Here is a 27,972-nt window from a genome sequence, read left to right on the forward strand (position 1 = left end):
TATAGAATGTTGTGGAGATCTGCATGATTCATAATATGGCTAGTTATTATGTGTTCACCCATGAGTTTACAGCAGATGCATTTCAGAAATATTGGTCGATAATTCTCTGCCTTGTAGCTCTCTCCTTTCTTGATGACTGGGCTTACGATGGCGTTCTTCCAGTCAGATGGTACTACCCCAGTATTAAGTAATGTTGAAAGATGATAGTTAGAATTGGGGCTATCTCGTTTGCTAGTTCTGTAAGTAGTCTAGGTTTTAGGTTGTCTGGTCCTGAATGCTTTATTTGGAATTATTTTTGTAAGAAGTTTCAGCACTCCATTTTCTGTTATGATAATAGATCTTCAGCAGAAGGGCATTGACCTAGCTGGCATGTTACAACGAAATTTGAATTCTTTTGGACTATATGTGTCCTTGGAAGAGAATGCAGATTGAAGCTGCTTATTCAGGATTGTTGCTTGGTCCACAGGATGCGAGTGAAGTACTCCATCACTACGTAGTGGTGCCACACCGCTGCTATCAGTCTTCATATGTTTGATATAGGTCCAGAAACGTTTCATATTGCTGTGTGGTTGGGTTTCTTCTTTAGGTGTTACTATATTTTCGATATACTTCCAATATGCACGACGTAGTTTTTTTCTGTACTTTTTGCCTGGCTTCTTTGAATTTTGATGTAATCTTAGGATCCGCTGACTTTTTCTTTCTTTTGTCTGAGACTGTTATCATGGTTATACTATAGTAGTCTCAGCTTTTGTATAGTCTGTCACGGCGGCGTATTAATTTACGTACATTTGGTGTGAGCCAAGGTAAGCTATCTTTCTGTTTTGCAATACTATGCAAACAAATCGAACCCTTTGAAACCGAAAGAAATCTATATTTGTAAGGCTAAATATTAAATAAACCCTTGAAAAATAGAAAGAGTCGCCTGAAAAAGGAAATTAAAAATTCGGAAATTTGGTCCGATAGCAACCTTTATTTAGATAACACGGAAGTTTGGTGGCTACTTTCACTTTCGTTTTGTTTATTATCCCACAGTTGAACTTTTTTTTTGTTTTTTAACTGACAGTACTGAGAAGGTAACTAACATTAAGTATTGTAAACGCAGGAGTAAGCAGACTGTTATTGTGATATTTGCTTGTCAGTCAGTCATAAATATACATTCTTCAAATAAACCATTTCTAAGGCATTCAAATTATAGTTAGGTTTAATTAAGGTTCATGTGGACCCTATGGCTAAAATGGCCGTATTTTCACCTCAAATTTTTCTCTGAGTACAGGCAAACCTGTGCATCTGGAAAAGTTTTAAGGCATAGCATGCCCTAGATAAATAGAATTCAAATGCATTGTATGATTTAGAAAATTCTTAACTTAACTGGATTTTGCCGTTCACTTTTTTTCGTCTCTGCAGAAGATGATAAAATTAACAAACAGTTGAGTTTACCTTGATATGGTCCACTCAGGTACACAGTTTAAATAACCAATTATTGTCAGGTATCTATTGTCCATGTAATGTCCATATCAATAAAAATGCTGACTTTAATTTTTACCTGTGGGGAAGTTCTCAAACCTGTTTCCCAACTTAGTTTATTTTGGCACCTTCTGGAGGAATGAAAAAAAGTGCACGGCAAAATCCTGGTAAGTTTTTGTTTTTCTAAAACATGAAACGTATTTAAAATTCATTTATCTAGGGCATGCTATGCCTGAAATTTGTTACAGATGCGCAGGTTTGTCCGTACTCAGAGTAAATTTTGAGGTGAAAATACGGCCATTTTAGCCATAGGGTCCACATGAACCTTAACAAAACATACATATAATCAGAAGTCCATTACTAGACTATTAATGGACTTCTGATATAATTTATTGGCCAACATTTTGTATTTCTTTATTTGAATTCTTTTTAAGGGAAGGTTTACATTGTACCTGGCCCAAAAATTGGTACAAACACAATTAAAGAATTACAGATAATCTTCTGTCTTCTGTAAGTACTGAAATTCAAGGTATTTGGATGACTGAGGGTTGGAAATTTATAAGTCATCTTCATGTACATGTTCTCAATCATGTGATTCAAATAAAAGCATTTAATACTGATATGTAGTTTTCTGTTAAGATATACAAAAATGACTACATGTATAATATTCAAAATGGTGGCAAACTGTATGACAAGTTTAATTTGTGTGTGTATTTCAATTGTTTCCATTTTCGACATAAGGAAATGTCTGTACCAAGTCAGGAATATGACAATTGTTATCCATTCAGGTTAGATGTGTTTGAGCTTTTGACTTTGCCATTTTAAATTAAAAGGACATTCCGATTTCAATTTCCCTTTCAGTTCAATATTTTAGTTATTTTACTTTTTTCTACCTGTCTGCCAGATTTTCTTTTGCTATGCAGCAGTTTTCACACCATGTCATGAATAAAATTGATTTTTTTAACAGTAATTTTGATGTGAGAAAATGTGTAAAAATAACAGTTGATTTAAATTAGGTGGGTAAAGTTAGTATTTCTTTTCTTAAGTCAGTTCTTAATATTTATTGGAGAGAACAGTATAAGGTCATTTGTCTTGCAGTAATAAGACAATGGCACATATGCATAATAATTACAAACCTAGTAAGGGGTCTCTTTCATTGTCACATCTCACCTTTATAGTGTTTTTAAATGTATTTTTAGGGGTTACAACTTACAAGTGATGTTTGAGTTGTCTCCAAGTTTAGGAAGGTTTTCTGTTGAAGCATAGGCGGATCCAGGGGGGGCCCTAGGGGGCCCGGGCCCCCCCTTTCGTGGGAAAAATTTGGTTGATTATATAGGGAATCACTGAAGCATGACTGGAGCGGGCCCCCTCTTAGGTCAGTCAGCGGGCCCCCCCTTAGGAAAAGTTCTGGATCCACCACTGTGAAACAACTAATTGTTTTAATTTTTTTTATTCAAGCCACCAAAAATTATATTTATTATTATATTGTAATCTAACACTATCGGTACATTCAGTCACAACTGTACATAGAAATTAGACACAGAATATGGTTAATTGAGATAAAAGTTGAACAGGTTGTTTTTATCTTAGGCAAAATATTAAGACTGAATCTATCTGGGTGTATTTTTCTGATTTTAATCTATTTGATTCAATATGGAGGTAACAATTTTATAAATTACTATAGGGTCAATGCATACCAGCACTATCTCAAACTTTTTATTTAATATCACAGATCCTTGATACAAAAGTTTATCAGAATGAGATGGGTATAGGGTAAATAGTATGAAGCATATTGTAATAAAATGTATATGGTAACCTGTGATTATTTATGCTACCCACTCATGATGAAGCATGCATAGATAATATTTTTATATCTACATGTATGACTGCAAATATATGTTTGATTAAGAAGATATAGACAACACAAACGTTTCATATTTTGTTATAAATTAGATGGTTTGGGATCTGAATTACAAACAATTAAGAATCTTGATTGAAAATGTAAATTTTCTATTTTTTTCTCTTTCAGTTGAAAAGCAATGTCTGATGAAGAAAAGAAGAAAACAGTACTTGTAACAGGTAAGTTTATACTTTTTGTGTCTGACATGTGAAGGATTCAAAATTTTCTTATGAAAGCATATATATAAAATTTTTCTTCAAAGAAGTTATTTGAATTGGATTTTGGGGCAGTTTGTGTTTAGAAATGGATTTTTTTTTCAGTGCAGATTTCTGTAAAAGGGAGTATTTCATTTCAGGTACCAAAGTGATGAAAAATAAATGAATAGGGGAAATATATTTTTGATATGATGATTCCTTTCAAGAAATGTATCACAAGTTTGTTTATATATAGCTTACACAAGGCATAGATGGTCTAAGTCAGGTTTGGCACACATTTTAGTCTTCAATGTTCTTCAACTTAGTTTCTGATTTGGCTTTCTTATTGTTTTCTTTTGAATGTCCTGCTTGCCAAACTATTTATATATATTGGAGGCATGATGATCTTTGTTTAAATAACTGTGTATTTGATCATATATCATGTTATAAAATTAAATTAAGCTTGAAAACTTCCAGCACATCTGTTTATCCTATATAGTATCAGACTATCAGCCAAAAATGTAAAAATAAATAGATTACTGAATGCTAATAAAATTTGCGATGTTTTTACAACTGGTAAACATTTAAGGTAGATTCATGGTATACCGCCATCTTGGATTGTACAATCACAGTACAAAATCGGTCTAGTTATTTGCCCAAATCAGCAAATTTGGAAACAGATTTGCAATTTAATGGTTAGACTGTTTATTTATATAAAGAAAACTTGCTAATTTATTGTATTATTCAAAATATTTTAACAAATATCAACCTTTTTGGTTTTTAAAATCATTTTTTTTCAAATGAGCCATTTAAGGGGAGATAACTCTTTCAGCACAAAATTTATACTGGGCTAATAGGGAATTTTTTTATTTTAACTTGTGGCAAGAAAACAAGTTCGGTGACACCATGTTTTCTTTTTATTTTCTTAAAACATATTATAAAACCTATCTTCTCACAATTTTTTTCAAAATTCTATCTCATAGAATTTTTTTTATTCACTGTTATGTGTTTTTTCATGAACAAACTAACCAAATTTAGGCAATTTTCAACGACTCATAGCTTGAAAAATAGCACGGTGACCCATACTTTTTATTATATTTTTGAAAACAGCATAGGAAAATCTTCATTTTGTCAAATTATAAGAAAATTCTGTCTCAAAAAGCATTTACTTATGATCTGTGGAAAGACCTATTGTATTTGTTCTGATTATTATTTTTTTTTTTTAGCCACATTTTGTTCTTGCGATAAATGTTTGTTTCGCAATATGTAGCTTAGATATTTCTTATATTGTATCGTATAGTTTATGCGCTTTGAAATTTCACCCTGCTAAGCCGAACCATTTTCTTTGTAAGAGTTATCTCCCTATTTACTGTTTATCATCAGAGTGCATCTCCTTCGTAACAAAACAGATATCGACAAAATTCTTTTTACAAATTGTTCGTTACATCCTCAGGAATTTTTGGCTAATTTGGATTGAAGCGATTCGATGAAATTTTATAGGAGTTATCTACCTTTACAAAATAAATTTGACGGTATATGTTTTCAACTCATCAACTATTTTAAACCATACAACCCTGTAATGTTTTTATTTGATGCCCCTAGGTTTTAACTTAGAAAATGAGGTCAAGGTCAAAGGTCAAGGACAAGTTCTAAATTTTGATTTTGCCTTGTTTTGAGATTTTCTCTGACAGTTTTAAAGATATACACTAAAAAACAAGCACAAAATGTTTGCTTTATTGTAATGAAGATATGTTACATTTAATCTGATACAATTAAAGTGCATTTTATAGGAGTTAGTGCCCCTGAAATGTCTCAATATATAGTTATTTGATTATAACTTCAACTAAGTTCATTATAAAGCCATATGACCTTGTACAAAAGGTTATGTGACATATGACCTTGAAAAATGACAACCGGAAGTGACCTTGAGAAAACCGGAAGTAGCTATTTTTTCACTTTTTTCATATCAAAGTACTCAGAATCCATATATTTTGTAATTTAAATACATTTACTAATCACTAAAGACTAGAAGTGACTTTATGTAAACTGGAAGTAGTCAATTATATCCCGGTTTACAGGCAAAAGTATATAGAAACTATATATTTTTGGAAACAGTGTGAAAGAAGAGAGCAAAAGTAACATTTACTTAACCGAAAGTAGCATATGATCTCCTTTAGTTCACTTTCAAGCATATCTAAACCATTATTTATTGCATCAGTCTGAAGAACTTACTTCTTTTCTTAATTTCTTTGATGTGGAAAGACCTTCAATTGTTCTCTGAACAATTGGTTTTTAATTATTATTAGGTCTTTCCACTTTTCTGTGGAAAGACCTATTGTTTTTCTTCTGATTATTATTTTTTTTTTCTTCCGCCTAATTTTGTTCTTACGATAAATATTTGTTTCGCAATATGTCGCTTAGATATTTGGTATATGATATCCAACAGTTTATGCGCTTTTCAAATTTACCCTGCGTAACGGAATACTTTTTTTTGTAGGAGCTATCTCCCCAAACACTGTTTTCCTTGTGTCCACTACTCCTTCACAACCGTAAAAGATTACGACAAATTTATTTTAAAAAATTGCTCGTTATATCCTTCGCATGATTTGTCCTATTTTGACCGAAGCGATATGAACGCTCCATATCAGAGTTATTTCCCCTTATGCATTTGATATAAGTGATATGCATTTCTATCTTGTAAACCATAAGTGATAGAGACCTAGGATCTTTTGATTTGAGGTCTTTGGTGCAAAAAAATGAAAATAAGGTCAAGGTCAAAGGTCAAGGTCATATTCTAATTTTTGAATTTGGCTTATTTCCACTCATTTCCAGAAACCATATAAGATATCGACAAATTATTTTTTCTAAATTTTTAGTTGCAACATGTCGTAACACGTAAATTTTGAATGCAAAGGAACGTTAAACGTGAAAGGGAGTTTTCCCCCCTCTTGTATCTAAAAATACATGTATGGGGATATAACTCATTAACCAAATATAATTAAGACCTATGGTCTTTTGATTTGAGGTCCTTGGTTTATGACCTTGAAATTGATCTCAAAGTCATAGCTTAATTTGATGTTCTAGATTTTGATCTTTGCTTTTACCTCATATGAATACATGATAAAGCCATGAGACTTTTGGCAAAAGGTATCTAACCATTTAACTTTGAAAAAAACAACCGGAAGTGACCTTGTGTAAACCGGAAGTAGCTATTTTTTGTACTTATTTTAATAGAAAAGTCTGATAGAATTGATGTTAGTCAAAAAAAAAATTTTTTTAATTTTAGATTCAAAAACTAATTATTGTCATATTAATAATATAATTATATCAAGGAATGTTATCCTATCAAATGGAAGTGTTTCTCATCAAGAATAGGATGCTTTTCCTCCATTTAAATTTGTGTTGTAATTCTGGCTTGAGACAGGTATATATTTTCTACTCTTTGTAGTATATCTATTAGCCTAGTATCCATCTGATGAGTTAAGGTGGAACCCAACACCTTAACTAAAATTAATTTGGCTCGTTTAATTTTCATAAAATTTTGATAAAGTATTTACTTTGACCCTTTGACAAAAATATAAAAATTTCAAAATATTTGAACCAACCGTTTTATCAGAAAAATTACACTGGTTATATAGCAGTTTGACAAACACTTATTTTGATCACTGAGAAGCTTAATACTCCCTTAAAAATACAATGTAATTAAAACATTTAGCTGATTTTACAGAGTTATCTCCCTGTAGTGTTAGGTACCACCTTAAGTTTTTTTTAACTGATTTTTATAGTTCATTCTTATGTTATACTGTTACATCACTGTTCCAGGTAAGGGGGAGTGTTGGGATCCCGCTTAAATGTTTAACCTCACCACATTCTGTATGTATGTACCTGTCTGAAGTCAGGAGCCTGTAATTCAGTGGTTGTCGTTTGTTGATGTGTTATATATTTGTTTTGGGTTCATTTTTTGTTCATAAATTAGGCAGTTAGTTTTCTTGTTTGAATAGTTTTACATTTGTCATTTCGGGTCCTTTTATAGCTGTATATGAGGTATGGTCTTTGCTCATTGTTAAAGGCCTTACAGTGAAAAATAGTTGTTGTTTCTGTGTCATTTGGTCTCTTGTGGAGAGTTGTCTCATCGGAAATCATACCACATCTTCTTTTTATTATATATCCATTAAAAGTGTATACCAAGATTGAGCCCTGCTATAACTGCCTGTTAGAAGCACATGATAGGAACATGTGCGCGCTTAGCGGTTTGAAACTTTCCATCGTTTGTGTTAGAAAGAAATGCACTTCAAATTTTATTTTTTATGCTGAGCTTGGCAGATATCCAATATCATTTGATAAAGACAAAATTTCGTATGATAAATTTCTGGGGCAGGTTATTTTGTGATAAGGAAAGTAAAATATCTTGTCTACTATATAAACTTTTATTAAATTAGTCACGTTTACTATGTATGGATATGAACACAAGTGGCTTGTTTATATTAAAAATATTAGACAGCTGTGGAATGTCAAACATATGGAATATGCAATTTGCTTATAAATGGGTCAGTACGTATCAAAAAGTGTTGAACAAAAATTGCAAGACCAATATAAACAGTCATGTTTGTCAGAAATAGATGCTTCACCAAAAGGATTATGTTATAGAATTTTTAAGACAGAAATTAAGTTTCTTAATTAATATTTTGTTAAATAACCATTTGTATACATTGTGCAAATTTAGATGTGGCAGTCACCGATTTCCAGTTGAGACGTTTGCTATCTTTGTGACAAAACACGAAATTTCATGGATTGTTTCTCAAAGATAATATGGTGTTCTCTTGATATAGTTTGGTTTGTTTTGTTGTTGTGATACTATACCATGGACGTATAACACAAATCTCCTTTTATTTACCATAGACTGGTTTAAAATAAACTTTTTCATTTTAGCCATGCCGGCGTTGTCAGTTTATTTTCGATCAAGTTATGAGTTTGACTGTCCCTTTGGTATCTTTCGCCCCTCTTCTTTTACAAGTGATACTGCTTACGATACCCCCAAAAGAGTCCGTCATCGACATCCTTTACTATAAATAAAGTGTATTTGCTATTTACTATCAATTCCAAGTTTACTATCCACGGCGTCTCTGTACATAATATATCAGTGACTGTCGTGGATAGTAAACTTTGAATAGATAGTATTATTAAAGGGGGAGGGCTGAAAACGAATTGTCCGGTCTCCCAGTACCCATGACTTAGGATGACAAACAACGTCATTACTTAGAATATATACTTAAAGATTATCGTTTATTATTTGTGGAGTTGATAAGGAATATTTATCCACAAGGTCTTGGTATCTTCCGAAGAACCTTTTTTGGAAAAAGGACGAGACCTTCTTTGACATACCACTGTTTCATCAACTTTTTCAAGTGCTCAGACACAGGTGACGGTTTACAAAGTCTGAATATCAGCTGCAAGCTCTTGAATATCAAATGAGTTGGGAAATGTTATCCCATGCATATACAGAAGAAGTTGGTATATTGCTACTTAGGTGGGGGAACTGATCATTTCAAAATTAAAATCGTCTCGTTTGTCATAGATTCTGGTACTGAGATGACTTCTCATGTCAAATAAGAGGTATCAGTAAAAAAAAAATAATCAGAGGAAGCCGTGTCTGTTCGAGATTTACATTTATCCAGAACTTGAGTTCTGTAAGAGTTTTTTTTAAATCCACATATGGTTAATACCACTACGCGAGTAAACAGTTTCACATTATTTCCAAAGACCCTCTCTCACTGAGGAAAGAATCTTTGTTGACCTAATGGACAATTCTTTCGACGAACATGTAGAGTGGCCGGCAATGTACGGCTGTTTGTATTGATTTTTGTGAAGCTTAGGTATCCAATACAAAAAGTAAAGTCCTCCGATTTGCTGCTCAAAGTTATGTTCATTGCAGCTATGAAGGACTTATTAATCGCCAAAAACTCATCCTTGTCGAATAATGCTTTTGAACGTGGGATAACATGAGTGCTAATTTATTCCTAATTCTTTTTTAAAAGACAGTAGTTCTAGTTACGATTTGCATACAAAGACAAGTCACAGACAGTTAAATAGTTTAATATACGTTTTGACTATTACACAATCTAAACTTGGTTCAAAAGGCTTTTTTCTTCTTAGTCAATTGGTAAATTGTGTAACTTTATTTATTTACAAGCGTTTTTTTAAACAAACTGTCATGTTTTTCTCTGACTGTTTATGACATCTTTACACTAAATCCATTGGATGTTGGATGTGTACGGATTGATAATTTAGTCTTAGATACATAATTGTTTTTTTAAGTTGTTAGTGGCTTTTGACTAGCTGTCAGTTAACTGTGAGTACTCTCAAATCTGTACCTAGTATCTTTTTTGTTGTTGGGACGTAGAAGTACCCGGCCATGTCCACTTGTATTTCTGTCCATCTGATGAGTTACGCCTTTTTTTAACTGATTTTTATAGTTCGTTCTTATGTTGTACTGTTAAACCACTGTCCCAGGATAGGGTAGGGTTGGGATCCCGCTTACATGTATAATAATGCCACATTCTGTATGTATGTGCCTGTCCCAAGTCAGGAGCCTATAACTCAATTGTTGTCGCTTGTTTATGTGTTACACATTGGTTTTTCGTTATCATAGTATTAGTACATAAATAAGGCCGTTAGTTTTCTCGTTTGAATTATTTTACATTGTCATTTCGGGGCCTTTTTCAGCTGACAGTGCGGTATGGGCTTTGCTCATTGTTGAAGGCCGTACGGTGACCTATTGTTGTTAATTTCTGTGTCATTTTGGTCTCTTGTGGAGAGTTGTCTCATTGGCAATCATACCACTTCTTCTTTTTTAATATCAATGTTGAGCAGAAACACATATACATTAATTTGGATCTTAACCATGACACACTTGATCAAAACCGTGACCAAATTCGAGACCCTTTACCGAACCATGTAATAACTTAACCAAACAATAGCGATTTTGATAGTTTGCTTATTCTGCATTAGTTTCTTGAAAACGACTATTCCAATGTAGATCGATTGACTAACAATTCAGATTCAAACATCTTTTTGCTTTTTATTTGGTCATTTGAATAAAACTGAGGCAATCGTTCGGGGAAGAAACTTAACACATCCATGTTCATCTCAACCAAACTATGACAAAATCACTGTACTAAATGCTTCTCAATATGACTAGCCTAGGTTACTACCCGTGTGTGTGCACATTTGCTAAAATTGCAATAATTCATCTCTCAATTTTGTCTTAGCAATGATAAATTCACACAATAATATCTGAATTTACAGAATGTTTAATTCTATGACAGAGACAAGGTCAATAGCTTGAACTGAATTTTCTGTTTTTTTTTATTTATTTCCGCTTTCTTGGAATAAGAGATTTAAGACTTGTAGGATCGTTGTAAAAAAAATGAGTTTACATGCCTTTTGAGGTGATACTATGTGTAATAGCAATGTTAAAAATTTGGCCGAGGTTAAATTCATATTAAAATAAAATATTATCTTTCTGACTATATGTGTTGCCGCTGTTGCAAGATGAACGCCAAACATCCATTTATCCATCATCAATGAAAGAGAGTATTAATAATACAAAAGTGAAAAAAATATTTATACATTGTATTTAGAATTAAAATTCGGTCAAATCAGCATTTCTAATATCAAATTACAATTGATCTTCAATATTTTGCATTTTCTGAATTTTAAACAATCTTTTCTTTTGAGTCTTAATAAAAGAGGGACGAAAGATACCAAAGGGGCAGTCAATTATAAAGCTCACAGCTCTAATGGACGTCAAGTTGGTTACTTATTCCTTATTCCTTATTCGTTACTTATTCCTTATTCGTTACTTATTCCTTATTCGTTACCTATTCCTTATTCCTTATTCGTGACTTATTCCTTATTCCTTATTCGTTACCTATTCGTTACTTACTCCTTATTCCTTATTCGTTACTTGTTCGATTTTTGATAGCCTTCCCCTTTTTAATTGTTTATTTTCTTCTCTCTGATAATAGCTCTAAATTTGATGAGGTAAAATGGCACTTTTATCACCTATTTATACGTGTTTGTGCTCAAACGATCCTGTTACTTTATGTTCGATACTTATTTGTTCCTTATTAGATTTTTTACCAGTTCTACCTTTAAAGAGGTCTTTAAACTGCTTGATATTCGTACGTTTGAAGATGGTTCTTGGTTCGAAGAGGTGAAATCACCCTTTTAGCGCTTGTATAAAAAAGAAGATGTGGTATGATTGCCAATGAGGCAACTCTTCACAATAGACCAAAATGACACAGAAATAAACAAATGTAGGTCACGGTACGGCCTTTAACAATGAGCAAAGTCCATACCGCATAGTCACCTATGAAAGGCTCCGACATGACAATGTAAAAAAGTTAGCGTGTACGTACCCGTTTCAGCGCTCAACTGATATCCTGTTACTTATTCGTTCCTTATTCGCTTATAATACGTGTGCTATACGTTGCACTTTTTAAAATAAATATTGTTTGTGTCTCTGGTGGTAACTTTGGGTTTTTAAAGGTGAAATACCCCTATTAGAACTTATGTTCCCGTTTCAGCGCTCGACTGATACCGTGTTACTTATTCGTTTCTTAATCGCGTATAAAACGTGTGTTATACGTTGCACTTTAAAAAAAGAAATATTTTCGTGTCTCTGGTGGTAACTATGTGTTCCTAGAGGTGAAATACCCCTATTAGCGCGTATGTAACCGTTTCAGCGCTCGACTGATACCCTGTTACTTATTCTTTCCTTTTTGCATATAATACGTGTGCTATACGTTGCACTTTTAATAATAATTATTTTCGTGTCTCTAGTGGTAACTTTGGGTTCTTAGAGGTGAAATAATCCTATAAGCGCGTATGTACCCGTTTCAGCGCTCGACTGATACCCTGTTACTAATTCGTTCCTCATTATTAAAAACACGTGTGCTCTACGTTGCACCCTTTGAAAAAGAGATTTTCTTTTTTTTTCTTGTCTCTGGTGGTAATTTTGGTTTTTTAAAGGTAAAATAACCCTATTAGCGCGTATATTCCCGTTTCAGCACTCGACTTATACCCTGTCACTTATTCGTTATTTTTCACTGTTTAACGTGTGAGTTTGTGCTTTCATGAAAATTTATTCATAATGCTTTCCAGTAGAAAAATATATATAAATAATATAACAAATGTAGGAATCACGGGTGTCATTCTGTTTATCAGGATAAAAGATCGAGAAGAAAAATTAACTGTGGTCAAGCATTGCGATCAGATCGTGAATGATTTGTTATACAATTAGGATCGTGAATGAAATATTATGCTCCGTCAGTAAATAATCTTATTTAATAAATTATTAAAAATATTTGAAAATAAAACTGTCGGTCATTTCGGGGCCATTTATAGCTGACTATGCGATATTGGCTTTGCTTATTGTTGAAGGCTGTACGGTGACCTATAGTTGTTTATTTCTGTGTCATTTTAGGCTCTTGTGGAGAGTTGTCTCATTGGCAATCATTCTACATTTTCTTTATTATATACAACATTCTGATAAGTATCCGAGAAAAATCAAGACATTAAAGTTTTTACACAAGAGTGCCACGCTAAAATGTATCGCCTTCTTTACTAATCATTGATATTAAGTTGATTATCCTAATATAAAGCTTTACTTGAGCTATTACATGAACGTAACATGATCCAAGAAATGAGGTCACTGTTATATAAACAAACAAGAAATACATGTACACCTTACAATCATTCATTGATACACTAAGTATAGTTGACATATTGCTTATAGTTTCTATGAGACAGACTTAACCAAGGAAACTTTCCAGCAATGAACCGTGCAAATAAAATCTGTCAGACTGACATGCACATCCTACAACATTTCCATACACCAAATATAGTTGATCTATTGCATATAGTGTTATAAAAAAAATCTCAAAAACTTTGAAAATTAGGTCAAAGTCAGATGACACCTGTTAGCTAGACATGTGCACCTTACAATCATTCCAATCATTCCATACACCTGATATAGTAAACCTATTGCATATAGTATAAGAAAAACAGACCGAAACACAAAAACTTAACTATAACCACTGAAGAAAATGAGGTCAAGGCTGATAGCACCTGCCAGTTGGAAACGTACACCTTACACTCATTCCTTACACCGAATCTACTAAACCTATTGCTTATAGTATCAGAGATAATGGACTTGGCCACCAAAACTCAACCTTGTTCACTGATCCATGCAATGATCAAGTATAAACTATCTGACGGGCATGATGACCTTGCAAGGTACGCACATACCGAATATAGTGATCCTATTTATCATTACAAGAGAGAAATTAACTCTACATTTTTTTTCAAGTAGTTACTGAACCATGAAATTGAGCTCAAGGACAATGGACATGTGACAGACGGAAAATTAGTAACACAAGGCATCTATATATAAAGTATGAATCATCAAGGTCTTCCACCTTCTAAAATATTAAGCTTTAAAGAAAGAAGTCAGCTAACTCCGCCGCCGCTGGATCACTTCACTATGTCAAGCTTTCTGCGACATAAGTCGCAAGCTTGATAAATTACAAAAGGCATATTTCTATTCGAAATTTCAGAGAAATAAGAATGTAAATAAATATGATTTATTTTCAAATTTCAAATACATAAACTATTTATCCCTTAGAAATATCGTTCAATATTACTGTAATAGTTCTGAAAGTTATTCTGATTCAGTTTATTTATAAACTTTACAAAAACGGTAATATTTAAAAAAAAAAAAAAATATTTCGGATCGTGAAATATCGGGTACTGTATTTGAATGATCGTGAAAAGGCTCTTGAAAGACCTGTTGCTGCTCATACTTTACTGCAAAAAAGAATCTTTGATAACGAATATTTTTTAATCATTACCGATTAGTTATGCCTGTAATAAGTATACTGTGAAGAGGGCTTATGCATGCCTGTTGCCCAATTTAATTCAATTTATTTTTGTATAAAATATTGCTTAGACTAGTATATCAACAGATTGGATTAACATAACTTATTCCGCTTCACTTTTGTTTGTGAATAGGGCTATAACGGATTTGATTGTTTGATGATACCACTTGTTGTACCGACTAGTTTCACTATAACAATATATTGGTGTCTGTCGAAAATCCTTGCTGAAGTTTGTAAAATTTGATAATTTTTTTTTGTTTAAAACAAAAGAGCAGATAAACAACTGTCATAAATTATTCCTGATTTGGCACAGGCATTTTTCTAAACAAATTGTGGGTTAATTCTGGTTTCCTTTGGCTTGTTTATATGTCCACTTGTATGAGAATTGTTCAATATTCCATAATATTGTCAGATTAGGGGATCAAAACTAACATACTAAATTATTTATACGTTGACATATATGGAACCTAGCAGCATGCATCGCAGACATACACTCCAGCTTTATTTAACGTTAAATAGATATCAGAAGATGTGGTATGAGTGCCAATGAGACAACTCTCCATCTAAGTCACAATTCGTAAAAGTAAATCTTTATAGGTCAAAGTTTGGCCGTCAGCACGGAGTCTTGGCTCACACAGAACAAACATGCTAACAATCGATTCAAACAAATACGCAAGCCAAAAAAAAAAGAAAGATTAATATGTAGTTAATTATACAGCCAGTATACTAGTAGTTAAGCATAACTAAGTAGCCCCTTAAGTGTCATGTAAATAAAAATATGTTAGTTTGCCGGATAATAAATCTTGCACGCACCAGATTGAAAACTCATGCGCACGACTTTTGAACTTGTGTGCATGATTTTCAAACTGGCGCGCATGACTTCCAAACACGTACTCACGACTTTCCATAATGGTGTTTGCGACCTGTAAGATCTGGTGCGCATGACTTTTGAACAGGACTTCATGACTTCAAATTGTTGCGCATGACTATAAAAATGTGCGCAGGATTTTCAAACTGGCGCGCACGACTTTCGTAGATGATGTGAAACTTTAAGAACTGGCGCACATAACTTTCAGACTTGTGTTTATTTCTTTTAAACTTGAGCACATGACTTTCAAACTTGTTCACATGACTTTTTCAAATTGGCAAGCACAACTTTCAAACTCGTGTGCACCAGTTCAAAAGTCGAGCGCACTTGATTTTGAAAGTTATGCGCACCAGTTTTTTAATGTATGTGTGCGCACCAGCTTAAATGTTTGTCAAAGAAAGATATTTCTGTTAACCTGGCAATTAAGGGGCTCCACAAGAGACTCTTCTCGTAATGACATTTACGCTAATCCGATAAAAGTTCATAAAAATATAAAATATAAGTAAAAAGATATACAAAAGATCACAAAGGAAACTAGGCTATATAAGTTAATATGCGCCCTTATCGCATTGCTGGACCAACCCACATAAAGAACGCTAAAAGTAAAAAATCTGAAATCTGAAAGAATATATACCGAACCACGACAAGAGGAATACGATCAAATGGAATATAATTCTATATTTGTACAAAGTAAATCAAAGTGCTGAAGTACTGAACATCGGATGAGTGCAAGTTCTTGTGGATGGTCCGACAAGCACTTGTCCCAGTAAATAAAATCACTTCTCTATATCGGAAAGTGAGGTTAATGTACAGATAAGATTTTTTGTATATATGATTTCCATACATTTGTATATAATTCTATTCCAATTTATTAATAATAGTGCAGTGCAAGTGCACGGTGGACACTCTGTAATAATTCGATTTTCTAATAGATTGGACTTGAGAAGGCATTAGTATTTTCCCGTTTAATCTCCAATGCAGAGTTATCGATCCCTAAGATTATAAACGTTCTTGAGATACTCTTCCGCATGCGTGTGCATAGATATTAATGATTTTTTTAACTTATATGTATTGAAAGATACATATATATCTAATTTCTTTTCGATAATTGACGCTCGAAAAGGTCCTTTTTTGGAAATCAACTTTATATCTAGACACGTTTTTTTTAGATATTGTTTTAACTCTCGAGGTATTAAAATAAAGGGTTGAATTAAGAATAAAAGAAATAAAAGATTGAATGTTCATTCTTATTAAAATAGTTTATTAAAAACAGAATATCAATCGAGCGCTGAAACGGGTACCTTCGCACTAGTAGGGTTTTCTACCTGTAAGAGACAATAGTTACCACCCGGGACAAGACAAAAATTGAAAATCTATTTATAACACACGTATTATGAGCGAATAAGGAAAGAATAAGTAAGAGTATCAGTCGTGCGCTGAAGCAGGTACATACGTGTTAATGGGATATTTTCACCCCTTAGAACCAAAAACTACCACCAGAGACAAGAAAAGAAAAAAACCCCTCTTTTTTTTAAAGGTGCAACGTATAACACACGTATTATAAGCGAATAAGGAACGAATAAGTAACAGTGTATCAGTCGAGCGATGGAACGAATACATACGCGCTAATATGGGTATTTCACCTCTAAGAACCCAAAGTTACCACCAGAGACAAGAAAATACTTCTCTTTAAAAGTGCAACGTATAGCACACGTATTATATGCGAATAAGAAACGAATAAGTAACAGGGTATCAGTGGAGCGCTGGAACGGGTACATACGCGCTAATATGGGTATTTAACCTTTAAGAACTTAAAGTTACCACCAGAGACACGAAAATATTTCTCTTTAAAAGTGCAATGTATAGCACACGTATTATACGCGAATAAGGAACGAATAAGTAACAGGGTATCAGTCGAGAACTGAAACGGGAACATACGCGCTAATAGGGGTATTTCACCTCTAGGAACACATAGTAACCACCATAGACACGAAAATATTTCTTTTTGAAAGTGCAACATTTAACAAACGTAATATAAGCGAATAAGTAACGAATTTAAGTAACAGGGTAACAGTCAGGCGCTGAAACGGGTACATACTTGTGCTTATAGAGTTATATCACCTCTTAGAACCCTTATCTACCAACAAAGACAAGAAAACAATTAAAAATCATTTTCTAAAACGTGCAACGTATAACACACGTATTATACGCAAATAAGGAACGAATAAGTAACAGGGTATCTGTAGAGCGCTGAAACGGGAAACATTAGTTCTAATAGGGGTATTTTACCTTTAAAAACCCAAAGTTACTACCAGAGACACAAACAATATTTATTTTAAAAAGTGCAACGTATAACACACGTATTATATGTGAATAAGGAACGAATAAGTAACAGGGAATCAGTCGAGCGCTGAAACGGGTACATACGCGTTAATTGGGGTATTTTACCTCTAGGAACACATAGTTACCACAAGGGAGACGAAAATATTTCTTTTTAAAAGTGCAACGTATAACAAACGTATTATACGCGAATAAGGAACGAATAAGTAACAGGGTATCAGTCGAGAACTGAAACGGGAACATACGCGCTAATAGGGGTATTTCACCTCTAGGAACACATAGTTACCACCATAGACACGAAAATATTTCTTTTTGAAAGTGCAACGTTTAACAAACGTAATATAAGCGAATAAGTAACGAATTTAAGTAACAGGGTAACAGTCGGGCGCTGAAACGGGTACATACTTGCTTATAGAGTTATATCACCTCTTAGATCCCTTATCTATACCAACAAAGACAAGAAAACAATTAAAAATCATTTTCTAAAACGTGCAACGTATAACACACGTATTATACGCGAATAAGGAACGAATAAGTAACAGGATATCTGTATAGCGCTGAAACGGGAAACATTAGTTCTAATAGGGGTATTTTACCTTTATAAACCCAAAGTTACTACTAGAGACACAAACAATATTTATTTTAAAAAGTGCAACGTACAGCACACGTATCATAAGTGAATAAGGAACGAATAAGTAACAGGGTATCAGTTGAGCGCTGAAACGGGTACGTACACGCTAACTTTTTTACATTTATATTGTCATGTCGGAGCCTTTCATAGGTGACTGTGCGGGATGGACTTTGCTCATTGTTAAAGGTCGTACCGTGACCTACAATTGTTTATTTCTTTGTCATTTTGGTCTATTGTGGAGAGTTGTCTCATTGGCAATCATACCACATCTTCTTTTTTTATACAAGCGCTAAAAGGGTGATTTAACCTCTTCGAACCAAGAACGATCTTCAAACGAACGAATAAGCAGTTAAAAGGTAGAACCGATAACAAAATCAAATAAGGAACAAATAAGTATCGAACATAAAGTAACAGGATCGTTTGAGACAAAAACGTATAAATAGGTGATAAAAGTGTCATTTTTTCTCATCAAATTAACTTTTAGAGCTGTTATCAGAGAGAAGAATATAAACAATTAAAAAGGGGGAAGGATATTAAAAATCGAATAAGTAACGAATAAGGAATAAGGAATAAGGAATAAGTAACGAATAGGTAACGAATAAGGAATAAGTAACGAATACACGGAATAAGGAATAAGTAACGATTAAGGAATAAGTAATGAATAAGGAATAAGTGACGTCCATACAGTTCTATCTATTTACATTTCAAAGTGACTTTTAAAATTGTTACACGATGATGACTGCTATACCCATATTTTGACTTTTTTATTTATTATGTCTGTTAACGTTTAGTTCATGCATCATTGTAAATATAACGTAATTTGATGAGACTGTCATCAAAGTGAGAGGGCGAGCGCTATAAAACCAAGTTTAATCCACCATTTTCTACATTTGAAAATGCCTTTACCAAGTCAGGAATATGACAGTTCTTTTCCATTCATTTTTGATGTGTTTTGTTATTTGATTTTGCCATGTGATTATGGACTTTCCGAATTGATTTTCCTCTAAGTTCAGTATTTTTGTGATTTTACTTCTGTCATCAGATAATTTATGAAAAATTAACCATATGGTAAGCACTCTTAAATAGTACATTTGTATTGAGATACATGTCAAGTCTTAAGATCCACCAATGAAAAGAATGATTTAAATGTTACATTTCAACACCCGATTATGGTAACTTCATATAACTTAACTCTCTTTCTGGTACTGCATTCAGTATCGCAACCTATATATAGTTTTCCTGTTGGTGTGAAGGCAAGGGAAAATGGATACTGTATTCCTATTTTGTTGATATTTTGATATGTCATCAAACGGCCAGCATTGTTAAGCATATGTAATGTATGTGTATCCATATCAGCTACAATGACAACATCTCTTTTTGTTGTTACTATACCGAATGGTAAGAATGAATACTCCTCCTTGTTGACAACCGAATGTCCGTAATATGTATTGACTACACCCCCTCCCTGTCCGCATATAACCACTTTGCGTCTGTCACAACGTTGGTGATTATCTACTACATGTATGTTTCCATTCCTGGTACTAGTTATATTCCATGGGTAATTAAATGCAGGTAGATGTTGATTCCGTTCAAACACAGTCTCGTGTTCTCCCTTCTCATTCATTACAAACACAGCACTTTTTCCCATGTCATCAGCAAAGCCTCCTACAACTACTTTATTACCACTGGTAATGTGAATGGCAGTAGCTTGAAAAGGGTCCACATCATATACAGTGTCAGTCAGTTTACCAGTGGTAACACTGAGTTGTTTCAGTCTTGATCCCAATGTGCACAATAGAATATCATTTGATCGAAGCATTGTCATACCATAGACTACTGTTTTGAAGCTCGATAACACTTTCAGTTTATTTCCTTCAGGTTTAACTCTCTGCACTAGCTCATCAAGGGTACTCGAAATCCATATTGATCTGTCAAAGTTCATTAATGGACATACATTACATATACCAATCACGTCAGTTTGAAACGTTTTATTCAGAACCATAGTAACACTAAATTCAGTTGATTGGCTGTCATTCATTTGTAACATTCCAATATTAGACTCAGTGATCCCCCCTGGTATGAATTTAGGAATAGAATCGTAAGTTTTTGCGGTTTCTACTATAGGGACTATGAAGGATTTTTCTATTTTTTTTATTTTCTGGAAAAATTCAGTGGCATTTGTTGTGTTTATGAAATTCTTGACTTCATCTGTTTTCTTTTCTACTTCTTGAATGGATCCAATGGTTGCTGTAAGGTCATGCTCAATGGATTCTAGAACGTTTTTACTTGTACTGTCTAATTCATTTTCTAACTTTTCAAAGTAATTGTCAACTATTTCATTCCAACTTTTCCTGTACGTAAGAATATCATGCCTTACTTTCATATGTTTTGAGTTTTCTGCTGTTTTAAGTTGGTCCAACTGGTCTTTTTTGGTGGTCATACTTGCTTTGGTGTCCTCAAGTTGACTTTGCCCTTTCTTCTTAATTGTCTCAATTTTCTTCTTATAGGCTTCGCTTATTTCTACTAAATCATTTGCGTGTGTCTTATGAACTTTTGATACACAAGTCGGACAAACCAGAATGTCACATTTCTTGCAGAATAGACATGAAAATTGTCCTGAATGTTCAATACATTTAATGCTAGTAAAATCCAGTTCTTCATTATGATGTCCAATATCTTTGATATCCACGATCTTATGATCATTTGCATTTCTGAATTTTGGATGTATTCTTTCACGGCAGTTATTACACATTAAAAGATTACATTCTATACATTTCCATTTGATTACTTTGTCAGTTTCACACAGTTGACAATTGATAGGTATTTGTCCTTTTTGGATGGACTTGGAAGACGCCATTATTAATGTCTGCCGTATTCCACTTCTGTCTTTGCAATATATAATTTGAATTTTATTACTCAATGAATTTCAATGTTATCTACAATCTTTGTTTAACTTCATACCATTGCCAATATATAATCAATAGATTATTTATCAGTTTCTAAACAACCTATATACATACCGTTGAAGTTAAGGTACTGACTTGAACAAATACAACGTGATATTTTATGTTCAAATTAAAACAGCTTTTACGGGACAGATTTTTTTTTTAGAGTGGAGGTATTTCTCTCTTTTTTGATATGGAAACTTGATTTATTTGTTTAAAGCTTGAAATAGTATACTAACTTATACATAACATGTAATATAAAAAAAAGAAGATGTGGTATGATTGCCAATACGCTCGAGACAACTCTTCACCAGAGAGCAAATGAAATACAAATTACCAGCTATTGGTCTTCGTACGGCCTCCAACAATGTCGCATAGTCTGCTATACAAGACCCCGAAATGACAGATGTAAAACTTTACAAACGAGAAAACTAACTGCCTAATTTATGTACAAACAAATAAATATGTAACACATCAACATCGACAATCACTGAATTACAGGCTCCTGACTTGGGACAGGCACATAAATGCAGAATGTGGCGAGTGTTGTTTATTTTATCAATTTCAATGCCATTTAGACGGGCCTTTACTGAGTTTGGTCATAAACTGTGATTCTTAACCGTACAAAAGCAAGTCTGCTATTAAAGGGGCACACTTATTGCCCATAGGGATACCTACAACCTGTCAATAAACTTTGTTGCCGAAACGTACATAAATATTATCAAGGAGAAAATTAATAGCTTCAATCATCTCATCTCATGCTTGGAAGTTATGCAAAAATCAGATGTTAGCAGTCATCTCTACAACATTTTAAGTGAATTTATATCGCAGACTGGTTTCTGCATACATACAACTATTGCAAATATTGCTTTGTTTGAACACTTCTAGTATATATATTAACTAAATTGTGTCAAATATATGGTTACAGATGATACTGTTGTGCCAAGAATTCTAAATTGACAATTTGAGGCAGAAAATGTGTACTTTAATTGACAAATAGGCATACAGTAAGATGTGGACTGGAGACAGAGGCTGGATTGGATACTTTATATAATCTTGAATGTTGTAATGATTGACTGCTAAACATAACATTTATAGTATTCTGATATGCTTTCAATATGTTATCAAAACAGTTTTAAACAGGTTCTAGGCATTTTTTATCAGAAAATATGCAAATAGGGTAAACTGGCAATAATTAAAGTCTTGTTTTCAAATTCTTTAAAAAATTGAAACAGGGGAAGGGGTATAAAAGGTATAGTAAAGAAAAAATCTGATAAATGAGTATTAATGTGAGAAAAACTGATTTTAGAGAGTTTTCTATTTGAATTATTGTTTGTATATCATGTATATAGGGTGAAAAAGGGAAACATTCTGAATTTAACCAAATTTGCTTTATTTCACAGATTTTAAAGAAATTAACTTAAATATGAAGTTTTATAAATATTTAATGAAGACTGGTAGAATCCTGTGCCTTAAATATGATGACTCAGCATAAATTCACAGTTTACAGTATGCATAGTTTACTTAAAGTCCTTGATACGAAATTAATTCATAATATTTGCATATTTGTAATTAAATTGTTAAGACCTGCTTATATTTACTCTTCACAGTCATTGAAACTCAAAGATCCTTCCTGAATAATATTTATGTGGTATTTGTGTCCTTTCTATAACTCAAAAGTAAGCCGCAACACCTAAATCTGCTTTTTTGTCACCATGCCATAATAAATACAAGCTAGAAAAACAAAAATATAGCAAGCAAACTTAAAATAGTGTGTTCTATCCTAAACATGTACGAAATATTCCAAATTGCTAGAAACAGCAGAATGATTTAGAAAATTTGAGGCCCGGGTGGGGGGGGGGGGGCAAAAAACCTTAGAAAATTGCCTACCCCTGGGTCATAAAACAAATAATTTAACTTGTAAATGCTATGATTTTATGATTTTAAAGTTCTTGATATAGAAAACAATAACTAATGCTTTGAAGTTATGCAAACATCAGATGTTAGCAGTCATCAATACAACATTTTAAGAGAACTTATATCGCAGACTGGTTTCTGCATACATACAGCTATTGCAAATATTGCTTTATTTGAACACTTCTAGTATATATATTAGCTAAATTGTGTCAGATATATGGTTACAGATGATACTGTTGTGACAAGAATTCTAAATTGACCATTTGAGGCAGAAAATGTGTACTTTAATTGACAAATAGGCATACAGTAAGATGTGGACTGGAGACAGAGGCTGGATTGGATACTTTATATAATCTTGAATGTTGTAATGATTGACTGCTAAACATAACATTTATAGTATTCTGATATGCTTTCAATATGTTATCAAAACAGTTTTAAACAGGTTCTAGGCATTTTTTATCAGAAAATATGCAAATAGGGTAAACTGGCAATAATTAAAGTCTTGTTTTCAAATTCTTTAAAAAATTGAAACAGGGGAAGGGGTATAAAAGGTATAGTAAAGAACAAATCTGATAAATGAGTATTAATGTGAGAAAAACTGATTTTAGAGAGTTTTCTATTTGAATTAATGTTTGTATATCATGTATATAGGGTGAAAAAGGGAAACATTCTGAATTTAACCAAATTTGCTTTATTTCACAGATTTTAAAGAAATTAACTTAAATATGAAGTTTTATAAATATTTAATGAAGATTGGTAGAATCCTGTGCCTTAAATATGATGACTCAGCATAAATTCACAGTTTACAGTATGCATAGTTTACTTAAAGTCCTTGATACGAAATTAATTCATAATATTTGCATATTTGTAATTAAATTGTTAAGACCTGCTTATATTTACTCTTCACAGTCATTGAAACTCAAAGATCCTTCCTGAATAATATTTATGTGGTATTTGTGTCCTTTCTATAACTCAAAAGTAAGCCGCAACACCTAAATCTGCTTTTTTGTCACCACGCCATAATAAATACAAGCTAGAAAAACAAAAATATAGCAAGCAAACTTAAAATAGTGTGTTCTATCCTAAACATGTACGAAATATTCCAAATTGCTAGAAACAGCAGAATGATTTAGAAAATTTGAGGCCCGGGTGGGGGGGGGGGGCAAAAAACCTTAGAAAATTGCCTACCCCTGGGTCATAAAACAAATAATTTAACTTGTAAATGCTATGATTTTATGATTTTAAAGTTCTTGATATAGAAAACAATAACTAATGCTTTGAAGTTATGCAAACATCAGATGTTAGCAGTCATCAATACAACATTTTAAGTGAACAACTTCAACTTATATCGCAGACTGGTTTCTGCATACATACAGCTATTGCAAATATTGCTTTGTTTGAACACTTCTAGTATATATATTAGCTAAATTGTGTCAGATATATGGTTACAGATGATACTGTTGTGACAAGAATTCTAAATTGACCATTTGAGGCAGAAAATGTGTACTTTAATTGACAAATAGGCATACAGTAAGATGTGGACTGGAGACAGAGGCTGGATTGGATACTTTATATAATCTTGAATGTTGTAATGATTGACTGCTAAACATAACATTTATAGTATTCTGATATGCTTTCAATATGTTATCAAAACAGTTTTAAACAGGTTCTAGGCATTTTTTTTGTTTTCAAATTCTTTAAAAATTTGAAACAGGGGAGGGGGTATAAAATCTATAGTAAAGAAAAACTTAGAGTATACACAGTGATTTCTTTAAGGCTATACTTCTGATAAATGAGTATTAATGTGAGAAAAAACTGATTTTAGAGAGTTTTCTATTTGAATAAATGTTTGTATAGGTTGCACTTTGTAGATACAGCTGTTTCTCAAAACACGTCTCTTTTGGGAAGATCTTTTGAAGATACTGTGAGAAGAAACAAAAGGAACATGAAGAGCATTTTTTACACTCCAAAAAAGCTAATTCCACTTTTTTCATATATTTTATTACAATAGTTTATGATGAGCTTTTTAATAGTAGTTAAGGAACTTGTTAAAAGCACTGAAAGATTAGTTTTAGACCTGACGACACTGTTTCCAATCTATTTTTGATAGAGGACGATATTTTGGTCCTTTTTTCAAAAAGTGTTCAACCTCTCTTTGTCCTGGATGACATGGAGGTCCCCCGTAAAACATGGCCATAGGGAAAATATCTAAACTTCGACTTTTCATAGTTTCAAGTTAAAGGAGAATTATTTCCTACATCGACGTCTGATGTTTACCGACGTGTAATTAAAAATTAAACTTCTGCTGGTTTTTTTTTATGTGTATGAAATAAAAGGTGGTTCTGTGTATCAAAATAGGGAGGTATAAAGTTTTTAAAGGTAGAGTCATTAAATATACTGGATAAGTTGTTTAAATCAACACCTCTGCTAATATATTTTATTTTCTGAAAGTGCCGTTTATGATCTTTAGATTTGCCGATACGCTGGAATAGCCTATGGTGTCAAAAAGCCGTCATTATACGCGAATATTCATAGAGTGGACTGAAGAAAAATATAGTGTAACACTCCTTGAAAATATCAGCTATGTCCCAACTCAAAGAAAGGTGCATCATTATTATGCTTAATTTGTGACTGTATTAGGCTTTAAATTTGAGGTTTCATTGTATTTCCAAATGCATACATGTTGGGATTCTAAATTACATCTTTCTTCTTTTTTTATTGTTTGAAAAGGATTTAGGATTAATCACCTTAAGATTTATATAAATAGTAACTTCCTCATTGAAAGTGTTAAAAGGTCAAACTAATTTATATGCCACTGCTGGTGAACGTTTCGTCCCCGAGGATATCACCAACCCAGTATTCACCACTTCGGTGTTGACATGAATATTAATTATATGACATTAAAGGAAAATAATAATAGAAATTTTCTAGGGTTTGGACCATTTGGAGAGCACACAGTAAATGCCAGCTGGGTTGCAGTCCAGGAATTAGGCAAAAAATCTATTCCTGGTGTTAATATAGTAATACAAGAAATTCCTGTTGTATATGAAACAGTTAAAAACCAAGTTCCACAACTCTGGGAGGATTTCAATCCACAGGTAAGTTTACTTATTGCAAATGCAAATGCATCTTCGCTATCCAACGGTTACGATCCAGAGGAGGGGGGACTGGATCAACAACTACTTTAGTTAAATACATAGATGGAAAAGGACGGGGAGATATGATTTATTATTTCATAGTGACAGATTCAATTGCATTTCAAGAGACTGATCATAGAGAGATTTCAAAATATTAGGGGAAAACAAAAAATAAGAGGCTCCCACTGCTATATGAAGGCTGAGGAGATAATATGATAAATGATGATATTGAATCATTAAATTTTTTAAAATAAACTTAACGGAGGGGCAAACCTTGTTAAACTTTAAAAAATTGGAAACGAAAAGATTTTATATTCTTTATAACTGATTATATTCCTTTTAATGATCTCTTTATTGAAAGACGGAGAACTGGTGAGGGCTCGAATTATTTGTGATTATTTTTAAGTCAAAATGCCAAAGAGTATAAAATTTGTGGATGTTAAACAACTCTGTATTTTTAATGCTCATTCATATACTTTAAAGATAAAAAAAAGTATTGGTAAATATTATGAAGTTACGTTCTAGTAAATATTGCATTTTATATAAATCAATTTTAACGTAAAATGGCAATAACTAGAAAAGGTTCAAATATCATTTATTCAACGAAAAAAGTAAAATCATAGTGTACGCAATTATAGACAACATGCAAACAAATGCTTCTGTCTGGCTTTATGCCTCTGATGTTTAACCTAGCAATAAGGGGGGACATTGTTTGTTTTATGTTTTCTATACACAGCAAAATCATTGGAAGACAGTTAATTATATCACGAATTTGCACCTATTGTTAGGTTTACTTTACTTTCTTTAGTTGCCAATACTTCATCAAGTACCAGCATGTAATAATTAATTTGTGCTTAATGTTTGAAATAGCTTGTCATTCATGTGGGTGTTTCTAAAGAAGCCAATGCTATAACACTAGAACAACAAGCTCACAATGATGGTTATAAAAGACTAGATGTCCAAAAAACTTGTCCTTCAAATAATTGTTGTGTGAAGGGAGCTGAGGAATGTTTAGTGTCCAGTATAAATATGGAAAAAGTTTGCAATGATGTGAATGGTTCAGGGTTAAAGGTCAAAGCAGTTGTATCACATGATCCAGGAAGGTGAGAAAATTTTGAAGTTATCTTTTAAAGAAATGACATGAATACAACTAAATCTGGGGTAAATATTAATGTTAAAGATATCTTTTATGCATGTTCATTCTCTCTGTATTTCCCCTTCTAACTTAAATGAAAGCACACACAGTCTACAATATGTCACCACACCTTGCTACGTTTAATTGAAATCACTTTTAATGGCATGTATCTTTTGATAAAAACAATGACAGTATTGATTTCACACCTTATCGTCTAATTTTTTTTTAGTTTATTCCTTTCCTCCTTAATTCAGATTGTTTTCTGTTTTCAGATATTTATGTGATTTTTCCTACTTTGTGTCTCTTCATATAGACAGATCAAAATCAGCATTTGTACACGTTCCACCACTGGGTAAACCATATACTGGACTAGAATTAGCAGACGGACTAGAACAAGTTATATTGAGCATGCTCAGTCAAGTTTAATGTAAATTTCCTATTTGTACTTACACTTACGTAATATATATACCAATAAACATATTCATTTATGCTATTGCTTTT

The 27,972-nt window shown here is 32.8% G+C and overlaps 2 protein-coding genes across 2 annotated transcripts; one reads left to right on the top strand and one right to left on the bottom strand.

The window, feature by feature from the left end:
* The first annotated feature begins 985 nt into the window (after positions 1-985).
* Positions 986-27,960, top strand: LOC143073124 (pyroglutamyl-peptidase 1-like). Its single transcript, XM_076248447.1, has 5 exons — positions 986-1,073; positions 3,494-3,543; positions 26,131-26,297; positions 27,207-27,439; positions 27,744-27,960. Exons 2-5 carry the CDS (start codon positions 3,504-3,506, stop codon positions 27,895-27,897), a joined length of 594 nt encoding a protein of 197 aa, XP_076104562.1. The 5' UTR covers positions 986-1,073; positions 3,494-3,503; the 3' UTR covers positions 27,898-27,960.
* On the bottom strand, positions 19,494-21,194 carry LOC143070938 (uncharacterized). The gene has a single exon (XM_076245039.1). The coding sequence runs from the start codon at positions 21,192-21,194 to the stop codon at positions 19,494-19,496; it is 1,701 nt and encodes a 566-aa protein (XP_076101154.1).
* Positions 27,961-27,972: the final 12 nt, after the last annotated feature.

Source organism: Mytilus galloprovincialis, chromosome 4, assembly GCF_965363235.1.
Source record: "Mytilus galloprovincialis chromosome 4, xbMytGall1.hap1.1, whole genome shotgun sequence".
Taxonomy (NCBI): Eukaryota; Metazoa; Mollusca; class Bivalvia; order Mytilida; family Mytilidae; genus Mytilus; species Mytilus galloprovincialis.

What these genes read in the sequence shown, in the direction of transcription:
- LOC143073124 (XM_076248447.1), top strand. Translation starts at nt 3,504, where the DNA reads ATGTCTGATGAAGAAAAGAAGAAAACAGTACTTGTAACAG. An exon ending in GAAAACAGTACTTGTAACAG is followed by an intron (nt 3,544 to 26,130) that starts GTAAGTTTATAC and finishes GAAATTTTCTAG; the next exon opens with GGTTTGGACCATTTGGAGAG. An exon ending in GGGAGGATTTCAATCCACAG is followed by an intron (nt 26,298 to 27,206) that starts GTAAGTTTACTT and finishes TGTTTGAAATAG; the next exon opens with CTTGTCATTCATGTGGGTGT.
- LOC143070938 (XM_076245039.1), bottom strand. Translation starts at nt 21,194, where the DNA reads ATGGCGTCTTCCAAGTCCATCCAAAAAGGACAAATACCTATCAATTGT.